The 24632-nt window shown below is 40.3% G+C and overlaps 1 protein-coding gene across 1 annotated transcript; it reads left to right on the top strand.

Annotated features, from left to right (window-relative positions):
• The first annotated feature begins 4280 nt into the window (after positions 1–4280).
• shkbp1 (SH3KBP1 binding protein 1) lies at positions 4281–24104 on the top strand. Its single transcript, XM_022738395.1, has 17 exons — positions 4281–4437; positions 5726–5779; positions 6539–6584; positions 6742–6874; positions 7466–7546; positions 7845–8015; positions 8172–8262; positions 9263–9453; positions 9645–9760; positions 9947–10034; positions 15728–15844; positions 17278–17448; positions 17570–17725; positions 18382–18478; positions 19029–19213; positions 19453–19555; positions 20500–24104. The coding sequence occupies exons 1-17, from the start codon at positions 4379–4381 to the stop codon at positions 21245–21247; spliced, it is 2607 nt and encodes an 868-aa protein (XP_022594116.1). The 5' UTR covers positions 4281–4378; the 3' UTR covers positions 21248–24104.
• The last annotated feature ends 528 nt before the right edge of the window (positions 24105–24632 follow it).

Here is a 24632-nt window from a genome sequence, read left to right as displayed (position 1 = left end):
AATGTGGCTGCAGCAGAAATGCACTTTTTTTCCCCATCATTCTGTTTTAACTGTTTTGAACAAAGTGTGATAGCATTTGACTGTGGTCACTGAATGCATTTTGTGTGAAAGCAATGAAATGTGATTCACAGTTTGCTCCAAATAGACTATGTGTTTTGACAATGTGACTTTAGTCTTGACCAAGTTGCGTTGCTAGCAATTGAAAAAAGGTGATCCAAACGTTAGCTATTTTGATATATATTGCATTATATTAGCTTGGGCACATTGAGTTCAACTTATGATTTAAAAATGAGATGAATATCAGATCATGACCAATTAGAATTTTTTTCAGTTGCTAACAACCATCTGTCAACACTGAGGCCACTTCATTATACAGTCCTCCGTATTTAAGAACATGTATCTTCACTAAACTGTCCATCTCACCTCCAGAACTCAGTCAGACCAAAACACTATGTTCAACCATAACATTGCTACAGTTCTCACTCAGGAGACAGACAGTGTCACTCATAACACACTGACATAATTAATACTAACAACAGGAAGAATTATGATAAATGATGAGCTCTTATCTCTGAGATTTCACATAAATCAGTATTTCATTATAGACTATGGCATCTTTTCACTATGACAAGAATGAATCAGAAATGCAGCAACTTTTTTTTTTATCTCTGATCACAATTTGCTGTAATTCTCATTTCTCGTAAATGTAGCAATAACCTAGACGTCTACTCCAAAACCTTAGTCACAAAAGTCTAACGGGAAGTAACTTGCCTTTTCCAAACACAACCAATTAAAATGCTACACATATTCACCGGTGTCACATGCTTCACATGTACCAACGCTAATTGTTTAACTGATCACAAGCCAATCACTGCTTTAGAATAGTCCAATAAATAGGCTGAAGGTCAGACAGCAGAGGGAGAGGATGAGAACAAGGACAAGGACGAGGATGAGAAAGAATGAGGAAGAAAAGCGAAAAAGAGGAGGGAGACCCATCTCTGATGAGATTAGAGTTACACTTGTTGATAATGTCATCAGGTTATTGTAACTATGAGAGAGACTGGAGGCAATGAGAGTCCAACCCCACATGAGCCAGTTTACAGTGGCATTCATAATTCAAACTGAACAGGACAGTTACGTAGACATTTGTAGGCCTTCCTGTAGCCACCCATTTATGTATGGTTATCATACTGTACTACAATACAGCCAGCTCCAAAAAAACGTGTGTATTATACTGAAAACACCCACACTGTTTGTTACTTTAATTTTCTACTGAGTGGAAAGGTAAAAAATATCATGGAGAAACAGGAAGTATGTAGGTTTTTACATACAAGTGCAAATTCCTATATATTGTATATAATTTTGTTTTCTTGTATTACACTGTACTACAGTTACAACAGTAAAGTTTTGGATAGCTAAATATATTCAGTTTCAACATTGCATTGGTGTTTTCTGTACTGTGTACATGTCTCAACAGATCACTGTACTGTACTGTCACTGTCCATTGTATGGTAATGTGGCCTATATAAAAGCTTATGGAAGACAGAGCTCTGCCTCATGAGCTGGACACCATAAATGTTGGATCTTCAGTTGTCTATCAATTTATTCGCTATCATAAATTAAGAACATATGAAAAATATTAATATAAAATAATAACTGTAAAATGAAATAAAGTCCTTAGGGGCACCAGCCTAAACTAAAAGGCAAAATAGCCAATATTGTTTCAGTCTTAATTTATTACCATTAATCTGGAACTCCGCTTAATAATTACCTTAATAACTATAACCAAATTACCATATCAACAGTAAATTAAATTGAAGAATTGGAGTTCTACTAAGTAGAGGCTGGCAATATTCACACTTGTGCAACATTAAACACACCAGTGGTTATACTTAAAGACATTTATTTACAATGGAACACAGTAAAAACACATGTGTGTATGGGGGTGTGTCTGTAGGGACACAGACAAAGGCAAGATGGCCGATTCAAAGTGGTCACTGTGACCACATGACCTGAACAAAGAAGACTATATAAGATGGTGGTAAACAAAGAAACTACTCAAAATTGCCACTGAGACCACCTAGTGTGTGGGGGAGGGAAGGTGTGAGTTTCTTTGTTAGCGTAGCTCATGTAATCTAAAGGTACCAGGTTAGAGGGAAAAGTTTAGCTACATGCAGGTTCTAGAACTGAGGCGTACTACAGGTATGTGTGTGAACATACAAGTACCCGATTAACTGTGTGACTGACCACAACCTAAGCAAACATTACAACAACAAGATATTAATCAACATTAATATTGGTACATTAACAAAGTTAAGACTTCTGCTGCTTAGCTGTACTGTGCTATGCTGTGCTTGGAGAGGTTAGGTCCAGTCAGTTAATGTTACGCAGTCCTTGGAACAAAACAAAGAGGTCCTTTCCAGTGTTGTTGTAAAGTCCAGTGAATTGGGGAGGCTTCCTGGTGGGGTAAAGTCCTGTCTGGCTGGGTGGCTTCTGCTGTTATCTCCTTTGTTCTCCTCACAGAGTTAGCTGTTCCGTGCTAACTCTGCTGTGGCTCCCGTTGCTTGGAAAATCAGCTGGCTTACCTTGTGTTGTAGCTGCTGATTCTGAAGAGAGCTTGGTTTACTCTCAGTTAATCCGAAGCAGGAGGCTGCTGTTGAGGAGAAGAGTGTTTGCAGGCTGCTGTGAGCAGGCTGGCAAGAGAGCTGGTTTCTCAGGTAGAAGGGCTGACCTGCGCTGGGGCCTTGTTGCCCTTTGAAGAGCAGAGAGGGGAGAGCAGGAGCTGCTCTCCAGAGCATGTCGAGAAGAGAGGGGAAGAAAGAAGATCTGGTTTTGTTTGGTGACACCCTGGGGAGTCACATGTCACACACTGACCAACACTGACTGGTAAGTGAGGTCCCTGGGGGAGGGTCACCCCCAGTTGTGAACAGTGAGGAAATGTGAGGAGGTGAGTTCCTTTGTCTGTGGAGCAAAGAAACATCTGGTCTCTTGAATAAGTCCCAATAGAGCTTTAGATCTAGAACAACATTGTCTGTATGGTATACCCAAAAATTTACTACAATACTATTTGATTTGATTTTGAGATGTGTTTATGATATTTCGAATGCAGTTTTTTATTTTGCAGCAGATTTGAGGCACTTTGCATTTTGTGTGTGAAATTTTTGGATTTGTGTGTAACGTTTTGAAAAAATGAGACCTAGTTTAGAAAATGTGTGAAAACAATTGTAAAAAAAACTTTAATACCCTGACTGGAATGGAAAGTATCCTCAGTATCTTGAACTGAGAATTAACAGCGAAGTATAACAAGATGCAAACGTAAGAGCGGCATGCTTCAGCTGAAATAATTAAACAACCAGATTCCCTTCTCTTGACTGAAGAGTCAGGACATAATGAAATAAATGATAACAAATAAATAATAACTTGTTTGATTAAAAGAAATTCAGCACTTTTATGCATTAAGCTGATTAGTCAGTCATTAAGGGAATAGTTAGTTGGTGCCATATTTATTGATTTAAAAAAGGCATTTAATACAATGAATCATAAGGTTCTCTTATCATATATCTGAATGGGTGCAGTACGTTATTTCATCATTTTGCTGTAGTACACTGATTTTCTCAATGTGTGGATTGCAGTAGTGGCAGTAGATGGTAGCCATAGTGCTGGCACCCAGATCCTTATCTCACTTTGGGGTTGCAGGAAAGACTGAACTGAACCTAACAAGACTTGGTTAACAGTTCTCTGCAACTACTTAGAATCACATAGACATGCTGAGTGCAGCAGAAGCTTCTGCCATGATAACAAAACAGGAATAATAAGATGATCCTTCTGGATTTTACATCCTTTACTCATATCTATTCATGTCAAATTGTTAACATTTTAAGTTCGTACAAAACCTTTAAAAGTCTCACTCTTTGACAACAGCTGAAACTCAATTGCAAGTGATTGCAGTGAAAAGTATTTTATAGTTGTAATGTCCAGAAAGGTAACAACTCTTAAACTAATGAACAGGTCTCCAAGAAAAGAGAGGAAGGACTATTGCTTGGATTTAAAACATGTTTCAATATATAGGCTATGAAAAAAACTTTTCATGTAGGTTATTATTTATTTTTTTATTTTTATTTTTATTTTTATTTTTATTTTTTCACAGAAGTTCAGATCATAGACTGGTTGAGATAAATGAATATGTAGTCCTCTTCCATTCGGTTACTCCGGTCCGTGGTTTATGGAGGTTTTTCTCCCTGATCCATCTCGGGGTTTTACTTCCGCCTTACTGCCCGACAGGAAGTTGGCTTGAAAACAAGGACAGAAACTGAATTTATCCCAAGATGGATTAAAATATAAAAGCGTTGTTATTGTTTTCAAGTTACAGATTCTACAGATGATGTCTAACACGGCCAGGAGCGGAGACATCATCCACCTGAACGTCGGAGGGAAGAGGTGAGAAACCGGAGGATGTTTGGGGAGTGTCAGCTAACCCGGTTAGCCACCGGGAACACGGCTAATAGAGGGGCGTCTGTTATCGGACAGGTCCATGTCCAATCAGGTCATCCATGTTTTTCACGAGGAACAACTGCAAAGTGTTTACAGCAAAGCCTTCAACATTTGGTTGTCTCTGTAATAAACAGCTAAACCCAAACAAACTCAACATTAGCTAACCACTGGTCGTGTCCAACGGTTTAGCAGTTCATTGTGATTTTCTCCAGCCCGACGCTTCATGTAATCGTTAACTGACTATTTAGTCTCGTAATGATGCTTTTCATAGCAAAAACTAATGGCAGAGAGTAAAATAACTTAACATAGACAGAGGAAAGTAAGAGTAAAATTACGTTAGGGTGAAATTTAAGTTAATGGGTTACCTTGTATCATACAATGGAACAAGGGCAAACCAGCATGAACATAAGGATGCTGACAGTTTACACAAACAAACAATAAATTAAATTGTTTCGCGATGTTTAATTGGTGTTTCATACGCGGGAAACAAACAACATGGAGAAAATTGATAGATGGCTGTGTCCAACAATGGACCTCTTTGTATTCGCCTGTGATAACATTACAGAAACATGATTTAGCATCTTGCGTATTTATCCTATCCCCAGGAGGAAAGAAAATTCAGTTCGCAAACTGATGTGAACAGTGTCTTACCTACCTTTGCAGTGTGTACTGTGCAAAAGTTTTAGTCACTTAAAGTAAAGCGGGGAAGCTTTTTAAATCAGTAAAGTGTCAAAACCAAAGTCAAATCAGTTTGCTGTGACCCCTTTGCCTTTAGAACAGCTTCAGTTCTCCTCAGTACACCTGCACATAGGTCTTCAGATACTTTGCAGGTAGGTTGTGTGGAAAAGTTTTTGATTTGAAAAGAAGTGGCTGCCACACAACCCCAAGCAGATTATTTTCCATCGCCACACTTAACAGCAGAGGGATGGAAACATGTAGGGATTAATGGGAATGAAATAGAATAAAATTACAATGCAGTGGCAGAGATTATGGGATGAAGAACTTTCAATCAAGGCATTTATATTTGGTTCATCAAGAAGTTAGGGAAGGTGACATTAGACCTGGATTAGAAGGATGAGATGGGGGTATACAAAAGTACATTCATCTCTGAACCTCAAGGGAAAACACCCAGACAGAAACCAAATGGAGACTATGGATCGTGCTGTTTTTGTTTGTTGGAAATAGGTAGTACACCAACAGTAGTACAACAGTAGTTGTGTTTGTTTGTTTCCAGGTTCAGCACCTCCCGACAGACCCTGACCTGGGTTCCTGACTCATTTTTCTCCAGGTTAGTCAGAAAAACACACACACGTAGCATATGCAGCCAACCGCTCGTAATTCCCAGAGCCAAATTGACAATTTTATGTCCCCTTGCTAACTGGCAAACACAGCTGTAATTTGAAATGTAAAGTAAGGTCTTTGATGAATAAGAATGTTCTGCTGGTAATTTCAGCATAAAAATAACTGCATTTAAACTGTGCTTCAGCTTGAGGTCTTTACTTTTAACCAAGGATATCAAGCTCTGTGTTTGAGGAATAGTGTGTGAATAAGAAACAAAACACTACTAAGGTTAAATTTATTAACTTAATGGTCAATCAATCAATTGGTCGATCAAAAGAAAATTATTCAGCAACTATTTTGGTAATTTTTTTTTTTTTTTTTTTTTTTTTAGAAGAAATGCATCTCAAATATGAGGATTTGCTGCTGTTTTTACCATGTATGACAGTAGATGAAACAAGCTAAACAAGTAATTTCAGGACATTGCTTTGGTCTCTGGGAAGTTGGGTTTTTCTACTTCAAGATTGAACAAATAATCAAGAAAATAATCAGCAGATTAATATATAATGAAAATAATCATCAGTTGCAGCCCACTCGGGTTATTTGGGCTTCATGCTCAAAGGTAGGTGTGCTTGCCCATAAAGAAGATGATTTTTACCTGGAGTCTGGGAGGGTGTTCTCCAGTGTCCAGTAAAATGTAAAATGTAAATGCCTGCTGTGTGTTTGTGCTGTTGACAACTGGATCTTTGTGTTTTGTTTTTGTCTTCAGTCTGTTGAGTGGTCGGATCTCGACTCTGAAGGATGAAACCGGGGCTGTAAGTACAGTAGTTGTGTTTTCATTTGGTGACATAACGATCAAATCCTACTATTGTTATTATTATCATTACACTGGAGGGTAATGGAAGCTATGTGTGTTTATAATAATTGTTATGTGTGTGTGAATCTGCCCTTGTCCCTCCTCTTTCACCGTAGATCTTCATCGACAGGGATCCCTCTCTGTTTGCTCCCATCCTCAACTTCCTGCGGACCAAAGAGCTGCACCCCCGCTCCATCAACGTGCACATGCTCATGCATGAGGCCGAGTTTTATGGCATCACACCGCTGGGTGAGACACAGAGAGACAGGAGAAAGCTGCTGCATGGCAGTTAAGGGTTTACAGGGTTTTTATATTAATGTGATACAGTAACTTGGTATTTAGGTATTTATTCATCATATTTACATTTTATTTTCTATCAGGAAAAAGCAAAATATTGTTAAAAAGAAAAACTGCTGTGGGCCTGACAGTGAGAATTAAATGAATTCCACTTTATTAAATGCACTCTTACTGTCTTACTTCACAGTATTCTGCTGAGTAACAGCTGGTAGCAGTAACATGCCAAGAAAGACTGGAGACTATAGAAAGAAGACTGTTAGCTAGCAAACATGGATGTCAACAATGCACAGTTTAAAGTATTTCAAAAATTTGTTTTGCAAATGTTTAATGAAGAAGGAGCTGTATTCAACACAGGATTTAAATAGAAACATCTTTAATTTAAAAGAAAAGTCCACAGGGGAGCTTTAACGTCTCACCTTGCTGCAGTGATGTAGAAGTGTAACCAGTTACAGTGTGACATGTCTGCCCTGCCTCTGATTCTTAACTATTGCTCAGCTCTGTTCTCTGTTGTAACTTCTAATTAAATCACTGTGTCTTTAACAGTCCGTAAGCTGCAGCTGTGTGACGAGCTGGACCGATCTTCCTGTGGAAATGTGCTATTCAACGGCTATCTGCCTCCACCAGGTAAACTACCCTGTCCTCACAGCAAGCCTGATCCGCCAGAGAGGAGGAGTCAGAGAGATGCGGCTTAGTTTGAAAACACTGGCTTTAATAAGTCTTACAAACTGAGGCAGGATGAAGCTGCTAATTGAAAACGGGCTGAGCCTCCTCGGAAACCAGCTTCTGCACCAGGCTAGAATTCCCTAATGAAGTTTTAGCTAATAAAACACCTGCCTCCACTGAGCTGAGAGCCACACTATCTTAGGGTCCCTGAATTATTTCTGTTGCACTCTCTGCTTCATTCCCCTTTGTGTCGTCCCAGTGTACCCAGCGAAGCGTCGTAACCGTCACAGCGTGGCTGGGTCGCAGCTCATGGGGGGCCGAGTCATGCCTGTAGAGAGAGCACCAGTCAGACGAAGCAACACCATGCCCCCCAACCTAGGGAACTCCGGGATACTGGGCAGGGCCAGCACTGAAGAGAGGCCGTCTGGAGGTACACACACACACACACACACACACACACACACACACACACAGACACACAGACACACACAGACTCTAGGATTGGAAAATATTAGCACATTTAAAGGGTTTTTTGAGGGAGGGCTTGAGACCAATATGGTGTTATGTTATCTGTGTTTGTGTGTAGGTCAGTCATCAGATTCTGGCATGGTTCGGATCATCTGTGGTCATCATAACTGGATCGCTGTGGCCTACGCGCAGTTTGTCGTCTGCTACAGGTAAACAGTTTTATTACCAGCCATGACAGTGTGGCTGGTGTTGTTTTCACCTTGTATGTTTGTGTCTGTCATCGTGGCAAAATGTGGTCCTAGAGACACCTACTGTAGCAGGAGCTACCACAGAGGTGGTTTTGAGAACTTTTTTTTTTTTTTTTAATTTTTTTGGGCCTTTTTATGCCTTTATTGACAGTGCAGTAGAGAGAGACAGGAAATGGGGAGGCAGAGAGAGGGGGAATGACATGCAGCAAAGGGCTGTCCGATGTGGGACTCGAACCGGGGCCAAATGCAGCGAGGACCTGGAGGTGTACACCTTGATCAAAATGAAGGTCGAGTTCGAAAATGGGTGTGGTCTGACCCATGAGTGCTGAGTACTCATGTTTAATGGCTGCGTGGCTTGTGTGTGGCTGCTGTTGAACGTCTTGGTTTTCATTTCGGGGCACATGTTAACAGGTAGAGCAGACACACTGCATGAGTGATCTAGTAATTTGCTGTCTCGCCTATTTTATCACGCTTTGTCTCACAGCAAGTAGACAGAGAAAAGACCTGTTGATGTCATGTTGACATCATACCAGCAACATTACATTAAACTGACACCTTCCACTATAGTTTGTACAGTATGTCTAGGCTGAATCTGAATATGCCATAGACATGAAAAAATGCATGTGTGTCTTTATATATTTTTTGTTTTTAAAATGTATTAGTTGTTAATGTAGATTAGGATGATTTTAAAATTGAATTTTAAATGTCATTAAGTTGTCATCAGCTTCATATGTTTTCTCTGGGACACTGGTGTTACAGAGTCTGTGTCCAAAACTCTCAAGCAAAAAGGGCACCTCAGTTTTACATGTTAATTAAAGGGTCAGTTCACCCAAATCACAAGTTCATTCAGACTGGTGGAACAACATGTTTAGACTGAGATGGTGGCAGAGGCATGAAAAGCACCTGGATGAGCCTTGCGCTCATCTTTAACCTCTGTGCCTCTGTCTTTTTTCTCTGTCAGGGTGAAGGAGTCGACCGGGTGGCAGCAGGTCTTCACCTCTCCTCGCCTGGACTGGGTGATTGACAGGGTTGCACTCAATGCCAAGGTGATGGGCGGCTCGCTGGGAGACAATGACAAGATGGTGGCCGTTGCCTCTGTGACAGAGATCATCCTGTGGGCCATCTGTCCAGATGGCAATGGAAATGAAATAGGTATAAGTTGTTTTTTTTCATATTACAGAATAATGATTTACCTCAATGCTAATTATATACAGTATTTTGACAGCTTTCTTAAAAAGCAGGTAAAGGTCTAATTTGAACTAAGAATCTTCCTGAAGAGACAAATCTTGTTTACATAGCTGTTGCAGCGACATAGAAAAATAATTAGCATCTGTCTTCTGCAGGTGTCTTCAGTCTGAACGTGCCAGTGGAGGCGCTCTTCTTCGTCGGTAACCAGCTGATCGCCACCAGCCACTCAGGGAAGGTCGGAGTGTGGAACGCCGTCACAAAACACTGGCAGGTGGGTGGAGCCACTCACTCACATCAAATAGTTTTGTTCAGTTTAGTTCAAGGTTCACTCTCATTGACAATAAACAGCACAGTGCAGAGGTTTTTTGAAGATGCATTCAAAAATAAAGCCATGAGTAGTTGAACTGTTCACTGTGTTCAGTGTTGCAGCGTTGTGTTCTTTGTTGTCTTTGTGCAGAACCAGGACGTGGTTCCTATTAGCAGCTATGACACTGCAGGCTCCTTCCTCATCCTGGGCTGCAACAATGGATCCATCTACTACATAGGTAAGAAACTCTGCTGTGACTGCTTCCTGCTGAAGTGTGTGTGTTACAGGAAGTACAGACGGTTCAGTATAAAGACTGTCTGACCTCAGCAGGGATAGACGGAGACAGACAGTCTTTATGGGTTTGTAGGATCTGTATGTTTGTTTACAACCGTTTGAGTCTTGTATCTGTCTGATGGTTTTCAGCAGTGTCCATCAGTCAATACACCACTTTAGTCCAAACTAAAATATCTCAACAACCACTGGATGGATTGCCATGAAATGTTGTTGAGGCATACACGGTCCCCAGAGGACGAATCCTGCTGACTTTGACAGACATAACAGAAAATCTTAATTTGAGTAGCTGATACCAGAGAATATTTGTCACTGGTTTTTCCTGGAAAATGCCTGAAATTTTGAGTCAGTTCTCAAAATCAACTCAACTAAAGACTCTGCTGATCCCCTGACTTGTATCCTAACATCATGTTTTGTGTGAAATGTGTGGACATTGTATGGATCGGTTGGATTTAGCTCAAAGATGTACAATCTTACAGAGCTGTAGGACAAATCCTTGGGCTGTACAACAGCTGATTGATTGTTTTTTTTTTGAGAATTTTCTTTATTGGAGGTAGTTTCACAAGTCGATTACATATTAACAAAAGTAAATCCAACCTTTTTTTCCATTTACTCCCCATGTATCCCTCCCAGCATCTCACCCCTCCCAACATCCCACCCCTGTCAGGAGAGAGCAGTTATCTTTAAACAAGTAGAGATTCCAAGCAATCGATTCATACAAGTATACAAATATACAAATAAAGAAACACCAAAAAAACAGAAAAAATTAATAAAAAGAAAATAAATAAATAAATAAAATAAGAAACCAAAACAGGAAAAACAAGTAGGTAAGTAAATAAATGATTAATAATTAATAGGGGGGGGGGCTCAGGGCTCGGGGCTCAGTCGTCACCTTCAGGTAGAGATATCAAAGATTCAAAATGGTTTAAGAGAGGTTTCCAGGTATTGTCAAATGAGTTCAAGGAACCTTGAAGGGAGAATCTAAGCTTTTCTAGACTGATGGACAGTAAAAGTTCTTTCACCCATCTGTTATAAGATGGGGGTTGAGGGTGTTTCCATTTAAGGAGTATAAGTCGTCTGGCCAACAAGGTAGAAAAGGCTAAAACCGTCTGCATTACTGTAGAGGTTGTAGGTGACAGGGGCGTACCAAACAAGGCCAAAAGGGGTTCTGGAATGATAGTGACATTATATGCTGTGGCAAGAGTTTTAAAAATTTCAGACCAAAATGTAGCAAGCCTGGGGCAGAACCAAAACATTTGTGAGTGGTCGGCTGGGGATTGATGACATCTGTTACATGAATCAGTTATGTTAGGGTAAATCTGCGGTAGTCTCATGTTAGTATAGTGAACTTTATAGACAACTTTACATTGTAAGAGGCTGTGTCTTGCGCAAATTGAAGAGGAATGAACGAGATGTAAAACTTGTTGCCAATAGGTGTCAGGCAGCGTGATTCCCAGCTCTAGCTCCCAAGACTCCTTAGGGTTGGGTGCTAGGCTATCAATAGGAGAGTTAATGAGATTATAAATATTGGAAATTAGTCGTTTTTGTTTGGGATCAAGAGCTAGCAGGCGGTCCAATAGAGTTTCTGGGGGGCGACTAGGGAACTTGGGATTCTGATTCTGAATAAAATGCCTAATCTGAAAGAATCGAAAAAGATGAGACTCAGGAAGTTCAAATTTCTTTGAAAGCTCGGAGAAAGACATAAAAGTCCCTTGATTGTAAAGGTCTTTAAATGTAGCTAGCCCTTTGTCCGACCAAGTCCAAAAAGTTGGATCAGTGCGGGATGGCAGGAAAAGATGATTATCTACAATAGGAGAGAGGTCAGAGGCCTTCAGCAGTTTAAGGCTTTTCCTAATTTGAGTCCGGATTTTAACAGAGTTGGTTACCAAAGGGTTTGAGGAGAAATTGGAGACAGTCAAAGGAAGTTGAGAACAAACCAGAGAATGGAGAGAGTGTTTAGAAGATTTAAGTTCCATATCCACCCATGCAGGACACATACTGTCTGCTGTGTCATTAATTAAATATAAAATTTTATGAATATTACAGGACCAGTAGTAGTGTAAAAAATTGGGCAAGGCCAAGCCGCCAAGAGCTTTGGGGAGCTGTAATACTGATCTTCTAATGCGTGGTTTTTTTTTACCCCAAAGGAAAAAACTTATTAATTGATCAAGCGATCTAAAAAAGGACTTCTTAATAAAGATAGGAATATGTGTAAAAAGATATATAAACTTGGGTAAAACTACCATTTTAACCAGATTAATTCGGCCTACCAAAGATAGTGGAAGGCCACCCCATCTGTCAAAATCTCGTTTACATCTCTCCAAAAGAGGAGAGAAATTCTTAGAAAAAAGTTGACTAATTGGATTGGTGATGGTCACTCCCAAATATTTAAATCCATCTATGGCATATTTGAAAGGAAAAAAAGACTGAGGTATATTTTTAGCTGAGAGATTGATGGGAAGAAGTTCGCTTTTTTGGAGGTTAAGTTTATAGCCGGAGTAGGACCCAAATTTGTCAAGGATGTTGAGAACCACAGGGAGAGAGGTGGCTGGGTTAGACACAAATAAGAGAAGGTCGTCGGCATATAACGACAGTTTATGAACAGTCCCAGCTCGTGTAATGCCCTGAAACTTATCCTCCTGACGCAACCAGATAGCCAGAGGTTCAATAGCCAGGGCAAATAAGAGGGGAGAGAGAGGACAGCCCTGTCTGGTTCCTCGATAAAGGGGAAATGGAGTGGACAGAAATCCATTTGTTTGGACTGAGGCAACTGGGTTAGCGTAAAGTAGCTTAATCCAAGCTATAAAATCTGAATTAAAACCAAATTTCTGCAGAACAGAAAAAAGAAAGCTCCACTCCACCCTGTCGAAGGCTTTTTCTGCATCTAATGAAATAATCACTTCTGGTGTGTTTGAGCTGGGAGAGTTAATAATATTTAAAAGCCTCCTTGTGTTATGAAATGAGTGCCTTCCAAGCATGAATCCAGTTTGGTCAGTTGATATTATATTTGATAGGACCCGTTGTAGACGTTGGGCTAAAATCTTGGACAGTATCTTTAAGTCAACATTTAAAAGGGAGATGGGCCTATAGCTGCCACACAACAGGGGGTCTTTATCACTCTTAAGCAAAAGGGAAATCGTGGCCTCTGACAGGGTGGGGGGCAGGCGACCCTCGGCAAAAGATTCATTGTACATTCTTTGAAGGGCTGGAGCAATGGTGACAGAAAATTGTTTAAAAAACTCAGCAGTGAACCCATCTGGGCCTGGGGTTTTACCATTCTGCAACAGCTTAATTGTTTCTTGTACCTCCCTGGTGGAAATTGGGTTGCCCAGTTCTCTGCATAAGTCTTCATTTACTTTAGGAAAAACAATCTTATCGAAGGAGGTGTCTTTCTCCCAAACGTCTGAGGGGTATTGTGAGGAGTAAAGGTCAGAATAAAAAGAACAGAATATTTTATTAATCTCAATCGGGTCAGAGGTAACTTCACCAGACGTATGTTTAATGCTAGTAATCAGTCTGGATAGAGTAGATGCACGCGCCTGGTGTGCTAATAGCCTTCCAGCTTTATCACCGTTTTCAAAAATACGTTGTTTAGCCAAGAAAAGCTGCTTCTGGATTTTACTTGTGGATAATCCATCGAATTTAGACTAGAGCTGGAGGCGTTCTTTATAAAGCGCAGGAGTAGGAGCTGAAGCATATGAACTGTCAATTCTGAATATCTCCTTGATAAGTGCCTCTGACTCCGCCTTTTCTGCTTTCTTTAAGGATGAGATATATGATATAATTTGACCACACATAAACGCCTTAAAGGCTTCCCATAAAGTGCATCGTGAAATCTCTGGGGAATCATTAATGTCAAAGAACAGGGAGATCTGTGTTTGAAGGAATTCTTTAAAAGAAGCTTGGGCTAAGAAAGAGGAATTAAGTCTCCACTGTCTGGAGGGGATGGCACGGCTGGCAAAACTAATATCAACAGATACAGGAGCGTGGTCTGAGATGACAATACTATGATATTCGCATGAATTAACCTCAGATAAGAAATTGTTATCCAGGAGGAAAAAATCTATCCTAGAGTATGAGTGGTGGACATGTGAAAAAAAGGAAAAAGCTTTATCTACAGGAAATTTAGCTCTCCACGGATCAAATAACCCTAAAATTAGTCTTGTATGTATCAAGGATTTTAGCTGACTTGGATAACCCTTGAGGATTAGAAGAAGACCTGTCTAGGGATGGATTTTGAGTGAAATTAAAGTCGCCGCCAACAATTAGGTAATGATCGTCAACCTTAGGGAGAGAAGAAAAGAAACTTGTAATAAATTTATCATCGTCCCAATTGGGTGCATACACACAGGCCATAACCACAGGTAAATCACATAATCTGCCAGTAATAATTACAAATCGACCATTAGGGTCTTCAATGGAATTTGTTACTTTAAAAGGGACACTTTTATGTATAAGTATAGCCGCACCCCTTGCCGGGAAACTAGAGTGAAAAACATCCCCTATCCAGGGTTGCTTACTACGGTAAATCTCTGAACAGCAAAGGTGAGTTTCTTGTAAGAAAAAGATGTCACCCCTAAGCTGCTGTAAATGGGTTATTACCTTGTTGCGTTTGATGGGGTGATTAACACCTTTCAGGTTCCAAGAAATAAAACGAAGATTCTTACCCTGAGTCGTCATGTTAATGAGACATGGTGAGCACTAAGCCTCCCAGACCTGAGGTGATTCCTGAGCCAAAGGAAAAATGGAGAAAAAAAAACAAAAAAAAAAAAAAAAAAAAAAACAAAAAAAAAACACACAACAACATCCGGACAACCAGACTCTTCCCTCCATGTCCCTCCCACCCCCCATTCCCTTATACAAACCAAATCACCTACACAACTTAATCCCAACAGGATAACACTTTCTGCTTCCGTTGCCTTCTGTTATTCTAGAGGTCAACCGATTAAAGAAAACAAAGATGCACCACAGGATAATATCTGATTGGGAGTATCAGCCTTCCCGTTTAACTAAGGTAGACAGGCAAAAAGTAGGTTAGGCCCATATATATACACACATATACATACACACACACATATATATATATATATACATATACACACACATACATACACCTATACATACATAGACACACACATACACACACACACATACACATACATACACACACATGCATACACACACATGCATATATCCATACATACACATACACACAAGCATACATACCCACATACATACACATGCACACATATATACGTACATACATGTATGCCCATACACCCATATACATGCCTGTTATACAATCTGAGTAAGCTAAAGGCTTTTCAAGTAAACCGAGATTACATTGAGACCTACTAAACATTTTAACATCATAGTCCCATAAAAAGAGAAAAACAAAAATACAAAAAACAAACAAAAAAATACTGGTAGCGTACCAAGCGGCTTCCACACTATGTGATTAAAGGTAAACAGAGCCCCCAGCATACCAGGTATAGTACTAAAAGTCTGAATACGTTGCTCTTAAGGCATGATAAGAAGCTGATTGATTGTTATCGGTAAATTATATGAATAAAGATATGTTTGAATTGAGAATCACTGCTGTCTGTGATGCCCCTGTCTTGTTTGTTTTTTGTTTGTCAGATGTTCAGAAGTTTCCTCTGAGGATGAAGGATAACGATCTGCTTGTGACAGAGCTGTACAGAGACCCGACTGAGGACGCCATCACTGCTCTCAGTGTCTACCTCACCCCCAAAACTAGTATGGAGCTTTGACACTGCTGCCGTTTGTTAACAGTGCTGCTGCTTTTCTCATAATACTGTTCACAGCTAATCATTTCATCAAAATATTAATGAAATCGCAATATGGCCAAGAGCAACATCCAGGTCGCAGGAGCTGTCATTATTTTTAAATGGTAAAATGTGTCAACATACAGTACTATTCTAAATGAAGCAAACATGCCTTGGCCTACAGACCTTATCCTCCAGATGTACAGACTACAGACTTCAGCAAAAATCACATCCTCTTTCTCATGATTTCACGATTTCTCGCGAAAATGAAATAAAATAAAAAATACCATTCCCACTGAAGTCATGACTCATATCACAATTTCTGTCAAAATAATGGCAAAATGATTCTTTTTTTTTGCATAACATTCAGCCCCACTACTATTACTACCACTACTACCACCACCACTACTGCTGCTGCTATTAAAGGCAGAGTATCAATTTATTCAAAAGTTTTTTCCTTGATCACACAGTTGCTGGTTTAAATTACATTTTTCCACTGTATTTTACTGATTATTTAACATAGTGCTGCTGCAGCTGCTTGTGTTTAGACATTTTCAATATTTTGTTTTATTTATTAGTGTTTTCTAGGAGAACGCAACTTAAACTTTTTGTGATTCAAAGTTATCTTACAGTAGCCAGCACCTCCAACCTAGAAGTACAGGTTTCTATCTCTTTACAGCTTTAGCTCTGTTTGGCTGTTTGACTACTGAAAGCTTTGTGTGACAGTCAGGTTCGCCCTGATTCATCTTCTTCTATGGGATGTAAGTGATTTGCTCCCTGAGGCTCTATGTGTGATGTGTGTCCAAACATCACACGTATTTCTTCTACACTGCAGCACACTGCCACATCTTAAGGCACTTTAACTCTCCAGAAAATTGCCAAGTTTGACCACATAGACACCCCAGATCAAAACTCTCACTGTTTTCATCCAATTTGAGTTTGCAGGCTGCAACAGCACAAGGTCAAACATGCAGAGACGCAGTGTAATTATCCTTCAGTTATTAACTCTAATGCACAAAGAAAATAAAATCAGTTTTAAAAACGTGGGAACACCGTGAAACTAATTTTGTTGAGGAGTTTCCTCTTATGTCTGATTAGTCTGTAAAACATTTTTTCCCCTATGGTGCAATTAGGACAAAATATGAGAAAATAAATAAATAAAAACAAATACAATTACAATAATAATTAGAGCATTAGCATTAGCATGGCAATTAATGAAAATTGAGCCAAAAATAAACAAGTCTAACATGTCAGTCTGTTCTTGTACCTGTATTGGATATTATGACACAATTGACTCTCTGATAATGTAAAATGATGAATCTAATGAGAAAATGTATTAGTAAATTTACTGGGAGAAAACTGGACGATTGACTCCCACACTCACCACTGATTCCATCTAATCAGGTGACAGTGGGAACTGGATTGAGATCGCGTATGGGACCAGCTCTGGAACAGTTCGAGTCATTGTTCAGCATCCAGAGACCGTTGGATCGGGGCCTCAGCTCTTCCAGACCTTCTCTGTCCACCGCAGCCCCGTTACTAAGATCATGCTGTCTGAGAAACACCTCATCTCAGGTCCGAGTCTGAGTAACCTAGCATGTAGATCCAGAGAATAACACACACTGACCCACTCGTCTGTTATTATCAGGGTTTGTCCTCCGTCCTGTCACTGATTCTCATGTTTGTCATCTTTCAGTTTGTGCAGACAACAACCATGTCCGGACGTGGACGGTTACCCGGTTCAGAGGGATGATCTCCACCCAGCCGGGATCCACGCCGCTCACCTCCTTCAAGATCCTCAGCCTGGACGATGTTGACGGACACGGAGGCTGCAGCGCCGGGACAGAGATAGGTAACACACACATGCAACCACAGGGGTTAAAGGTCAAAGTTTTAAGTGTCATCCCAAATTGTGTTAAAAGTTCCAGGTGACACTTTCTTCTGCTTTCCTCTGCTTTCCTCATTTGTTTTGACGCATTGTTAAAAAAATCATCTGATTATATTTGGAGAACAAGACAGCAAAAATATTCCAAGTTCATCACTGGTCAAAACTGCATTTTTTGTACAGTCAGAGTAGTGGGGTTTTGGGGAAACCATCTCCATAGTTATTTGTTTGGTTGCTGAGCTGAATGGATGCCTTCAAAATCTGCTTGTTAGAAGTAAATGATCATATTTCTCCAACATTCTGCTGCAGTTGCAGTTGAGTCAGTGCAGCTGCTAATTTATTCTGAGCAGGTTTCAGTGACTCATCTGGACCTCTGACTTGTCTCAGACTTGTAGCACTAAAATGCTTGTAATGTGAATTACTCTCAGACCAAAAACTCAAAAGGGGAGGATTAATTAATCATGTGATCTGACCCTTTTTCATCAGCTTCTCAGTCACTGTACTGCAGGTTTTGTCCAGCAGAGGTCCCACTTGGAGTATGAGTGTAGAAAAGAGTCCATTAAAATTCATGTTAGAGTTAGGATTTTTCACAGGGGTCAGATGGTAATTATTTCTGGTTTCAGGTCCGTATGGAGAGAGAGATGACCAGCAGGTCTTTATACAGAGAGTGGTACCCGACACTGATAAACTGTACGTCAGACTGTCGTCCAATGGAAAGAGGTGAGTGACACGTTAATCATGAGGTTCAGATTGTTCTGGCCTCATTTCACATTTCACAGGCTCCTCATACAGATGTAACAGATGCTTTGGAGACACTATGTAACACCTGGATATGTGCTGCACACATGCACAGGAGGTTGAGACATAATACCAACAAAGTCCTCCTCTTCACCAAACTGATAAACAATTTAGTTGTTTTTTGGCTAAAAAGAGGATGAAGAGGAAGTGATGTAGTACCAGGAAATCTGTGTCCTTCCCTCTCTTTCTAAGATGTCTGTTTCTATCTCTGTGCTTTTCTGTGTGTTTCTAAGAAAAACTAGTTTTGCTCTGTAGGCCTATGTGCTGACACAAACTTAGTAACAAATGAAATGTATCATTAAGTATTAATTTTACGTGAAATATCAATAAATACAGGCTTTTATATACATTTACATACACAAGCTGCTCTTACAAGACCAAAAATAGAAAAGAGCTTTGAATGAGGTGTGTGTGTGTGTGTGTGTGTGTGTGTGTGTGTGTGTGTGTGTGTGTGTGTGTGTGTGTGTGTCAGGGTGTGCGAGGTGCGCTCGGTCGACGGCACCTCCATCACGGCCTTCATGGTCCACGAGTGCGAGGGCTCAAGTCGCATCGGTTCTCGGCCACGGCGCTACCTGTTCAGTGGCCACAGCAACGGCAGCATCCAGATGTGGGACCTGACGACTGCCATGGAGATCGCCGGCAAGGTCGACATCAGAGGTCAGGCTCTTCTACTGTCACAACTTTAATGTTCAGTGATGTCACAACAGAGGACAGGTTTTAATGGTCAAACATGAACACAACAGCAGCAGACGATCAAGGAAATATGTTGTGTGTGTGTGTGTGTGTGTGTGTGTGTGTGTGTGTGTGTGTGTATATATATATATATATATGTGTGTGTGTGTGTGTGTAACCCTCTGTGATTCCGTCAGCGAGTGATGTGATTGTTTGTCTCACAGCACTGGGCGGGCCCACCGAGGAGGAGCTGCTGGAGCTATTGGACCAGTGTGACCTGGCTCTGACCAGAACACCTGACAATACACCTAGAGCCTCTACCTGCAGGTACACTCTCTCTCTCACACACACACACACACACACACACACACACACACACACACACACACACACACACACACACACACACACACACACACACACACACACACAGAATTTATGGAAATCAAATGCATCCTGTAACATTAGCTTTAAGAGTTGGAATAGATACAGTATATCACTTGAAACCTGTAGATTATTTTATACAGGTTTTTTATTTTTGGCTGGACCACCACAGCAGGGCCAGCAGGGCTGTAAATAATGACTGACTGACTGAGTTGAGGTTCCTCATTTGCCATTGCTCTTTCAAAATGATTTGGCATAAACAGTTTCTATTAGAGGTCATTTACAGTCTGCAGTGTTGACAACTTAGAGCATTTGATGCTAGAGTTAAAGATTGTTTCATAAAAGATTATATAATAAAAAATGAATAAAAATAAATAAAAAAAATTAGTGACAAATCTGGAGACTGAAACCAGCTGACACTAGATACAGCGGCTCCTCAACACTTCACACATTGACCATACACGGTCCAGACAGATACTAGGTTCTGACCTGGTCCTGTTACATGACCACAGTGTTTCTCAACACTTTTGCCCAGAATGTCCCACTTTTAAATAACTTAACTCATATCTAACTTGAGTTTATCTCTCATAAAACATATTTAATTGCACAAACAGTTTTCAGCAAAGTGACTTCAGCACCATCATTTCCTGAGTTTTGGTGTTGAAGTGACAAATGTCTGTTTTGGTTCCAATGACTTTTAACAGTCAGAAACTAAATTATTATTAGTGTTCATATTATATTTAGTTGCATATTTTAGTGTTTAGGTAACTTCATTATGAAAATTATATTGTAATAATTACATAACGGATATCATGTTTTCATCTAAATCATCATATTACATGAATCATATTTGTTGTTGTTGACTCTGGTGACTTCCTGTCTTCCAGTCTTCACTCTCAGCTCAGTGACGGCTTCAGGGTGGAGCGTCTTCATTCTGCAGGAGGAGGACGAGGAACAGGAGCTTCGAGTTCGTCGGCTTCACTGTACAGTAGTCTCCCCCGCCAAGCTCCACCCCCAATGCCGCTCGCCAAACCTGTCCGAGACCCGAGCCTCTCAGCTGGGCCCGGAGCTGAACCACAGACCCCCTCCATCCCCAGTCCCGCCTACACCCACAGCTCCACCTCCAGCCCCAACCAGGCCACCAGCCCCCGCCCCCACAGACACCTGGACCGGGACAGAGAGTGGGGGTCTGTCCGCAGGGGGAGCTTTGTGGAGCGCTGCCAGGAGCTCGCTAAGGGTTCAGAGGCAGCTGGAGGGTTTGGGGTCCTGGCAGGGTCGGAGGGCATCAGGCGGAGCCTAGCTGTGTGTAGCGAGTTAGAGGCCAGATTCAGCCACAGGACCCCCACCACTTTCTCTGTGTCACCCAGTGCTCGCCATTCACCTGGAACACCTTCATCACTGTCATCATCACCGTTATCTTCATCACAACGCAGGGCCACACCCACTTCCCCAACAAGCCCCCCCCCCTCAGTGGTAAGCCCAACCTGGTCTCAGACCCCTGTCTCACCTCGCCGCGGTGCTGCAGCATCTCCTGCGGATGTCCCGGCATCACCTGAGAGCCCCACGAGTCCAGATATCCCCGCCACCGCCCCTTCCACCAGCCCCAAACCACACATGAATGAGACCAGCTTCTGATTGGCTGATCTGGCTGAGATTCAGACGCTCAGAACGAATCAGAGGAAGACTGAGAAACTTCAGTATTTCCTGTCAGAACAGACAGAGTTGGTCCTGAGAGCTGGAACCTGGTTTTCAGCAGGTTTGGATTTCTGTCGCATGTTGAGACCTGAAGCCGAAACAAGTGGCAGGTCTGAGTGAGTAGCTAATCACCTGTCAAGTAGTGTTGCCTTGGTTGCCACATGTGGGATGGCTGTTTCCAAGATTGAGACTAACGAAATAATGTCAGAAATTAATCTGAACCACCAAAAAAACAGCTAAACGTCTGTCTAACTGTTTAACTGAAGCTGCACTGATCAATATTTTTACATTATCAATAAATCCACTAACTCAGTGTAATGTTAAAGGGCTCACTCTTAGTTCTGAACCCAGTAACCATTTGCTAAACCCCATCCTAGATATGTACAGATTATAGTAACGGTAACAAATTTACCATCAATTTTCACAGTAATTTATGAAACAGTGGATCATTGATTTCAGACATAAAGACACAAAAACAGCTTCTGACCTCCAGCTGACGATCAATGACATTAACACCTGAGATAACAACAGAAAAAAACTACAGAAATCAGTGTTGTGTGGCCAGATTAGACAGATTGAACCCACACCGTTTTATATAAAAAAATAAGAAAAATGACGAATGCATAGATAACGTTATATTAAACATTAAGCTTTAACAGTCTGATATCACAGAGCTGTGACAGAATGAAGAATTGAATAGGAAAAAAAAGTTTCTACTTAATTAAGTTGTGTTGGTCAACATTGATCAGTCCGTGTGTGTCGAGGCCCCTCTGTGTTAGTCACTCAGACCAGAGGAGGGGCTTTTTGTTGGTGGAAACCGAATGGTACAAAAAGAAAGTATCCCAGTTGGGTGGGAAGCTGTTGATCATTCTCACCAGTTGATGATTCTGATTATTTCATGTAGGGGCAAATAAAGAAACAGTCCTGTTGTTGTCTCATGGGTTTGTTCTGGTTTTACTTTGTTTATTTTGGTGAAGTTTATGCTCCATTAACTACAACTGGGTGTGTGTTACATTAGGTCACAGGCACCAGGTTTGTAAAATGTTTCTGTCTTCATCCTGCATTAAAAGAAAAGTAAATCCACGATCGTCAGCCAGAAACAAGAAGCTGCTGTCGCCTCTTTGTGTCTGAAATCATAGATCCACTGTTTAAAAACTTACTTTGAGTTTCGATTTGTGGTAAATCTCTGCTGTATGCGAACAGACACAGTCAGCGAGCAGCTGGTGAACATAGTGGAACATTCACCAGCTAAAAAGAAAGATATTTCCCTCAGGAGCTGGTGGAGCCCAAACACAGAGCTAAAAGAGAGGGAAATACAGATCCTGTTGTTCTGTATCTTCAGCTTGTTCCACTGCCCCTAACTGACAGACAGAAGTCAGTTTATCTTTGTTTCTGTAGCATTTTATAACCAACAGATGAGTCTTTCTAACCAGAATCTTCTATCTGTTCCTCTTCTGACTGTGATTTTAATTAAAAAAGTTTTTATAGAAGCTTTATATTTTAAATTTGTATGTATCCTGCATTTTGGTAGTTCAGCAAACTAAATTATAAATTCACACTGTGATGACAAAAAAACACGTATTCAGTCCATTCTTCATTGTCTGATGCTTTATTTTACAGCTCTGTATTTTCCTAATAATTAATCTTCTATTAATCACAGAGAAAAAAGGAAGAACTGCACCATCTAAACCCTAACAAAATTAATTCAGTATTCTTTCATTATTTAAAATGTGTTATTAACTCCTCCACTAATACTTTTCATATTCAGATTAATGAAATAATATATAATATAATCAACAAATAAATAATGATATATTATTATTCATTAAGAAAAAACTTTATTGATCCTGGGAAGACATTCACAAATGACCCAGCAGAATAGAAAGTGATTTTGAAATCAGCTCAAATCAGCTAAAGTGATGAACAAATGAGTAATTTTGGTATATTAGTATTGTGTTGTATTGCAATTAATAAGCGTTATTCAAGTATTTCAATCATTTCAATATTTAATTATTTCAATGCTAATGCTATTGGGCTTTTCAGTAAAACTTTCAACACAGGACTTGTAACAGATATTTTCTACTCTGTTGTGTTAAAGTTTCCTCAGCAGGTTTAGAGAGTGTTAAATCTGTTACTGCTGTCGGAGGCCCTCCACCTCCAAACACACAGTGGGTCACTGCTGCAGGACGGTGGTCATCAGCTCAGACTGTCAGTGTTCACAAACACTGAAATGAATTAATCTTCTCTCATTCGTTAATCAATCCACCAGGTTTCTGCCTCTTGTCCTGTTCCAGGTAGTGTTAATTTAATTGAGATCATTAGTAATTATAGTGAGATGCAGCTGGAAGGACTGAAAAACATGATATACTAATATATAATTCTAGGTCATATTGTCCATACTGGTTTTGCATCATACTTTCATAATTGTGAAACAGCTGTTAAATAACATTCTGTGTGATTAAGTTGGAGAACCTGCAGAGACCCTCAATTAGTTTGATGCTAGATTCATTCTTTCTTGGAAACTTCCAAAGAAATTATAGGGAGCTTTTTAGGAAAATATTGAGCCTTAAAATGAAGTTTTCAGACTGTCCACATGTTATGTTTTTTTCACCGTCTTCCTGTTTTAATTTGAAGTACTTCCTGTTGAAACAGTCTGCTTCCATCCACTCCTCTTGTGAGTCCACCTCCTATAACGTTGACACTGGTTTTACCTCCTGTCCTGTTGTTTTCCTGTCTTACTGCTGAGAGTGATGTCTGACTGTTTCTCTAGTCTCCGTGGGCTCATCTCAATTTAAACACACGCTCTCAGCATTAAACCCTAAGTTTGTCTGTTTATGCATCTAATGTTTGTTCTACAGCCTGTGATGTGAATGTTCAGAGCCACAGAGCTTTAAAAAATATTTGTTAAAATAGAAAATATAAAAAAATCAAGCAGTTGAACACTTGTTTTAAAGCTGTAACTAACAGAGTTTCGTTATCTGTTAATCCTTAGGTCTGTAGAATTACAGAAAAGACTGAAAAATGTATCTCAGCTTCATGATGTCTTTCTTCAAAAGTTCTTCAAACTCAATTTACTGTGACATAAAACAGAAAAGCGGAAAATCCTCACACTGCAGAAGCTGAAACAAAGGCATGAGTAATAAGTTAAACAGTTATTTGATCATCAGAATAGATGCAGATAAACTTTCCCTTGTGATCATTTTAAAATGCAGCATCAGTCAGTCTCTCTGTGGCTCTGAGCTGTTCATCCATGCTCAGTTTGTTTCCTGCTCAGTGATTGAATTTCAGTTTTGTAAACAGTTCATAGTGAATGTAGTGAGACAGT

This window comes from Seriola dumerili, unplaced genomic scaffold (assembly GCF_002260705.1).
Source record: "Seriola dumerili isolate Sdu_G_001 unplaced genomic scaffold, Sdu_1.0 BDQW01000036.1, whole genome shotgun sequence".
Classification (NCBI taxonomy): Eukaryota; Metazoa; Chordata; class Actinopteri; order Carangiformes; family Carangidae; genus Seriola; species Seriola dumerili.
This window is presented reverse-complemented; position numbering and strand designations above follow the sequence as displayed.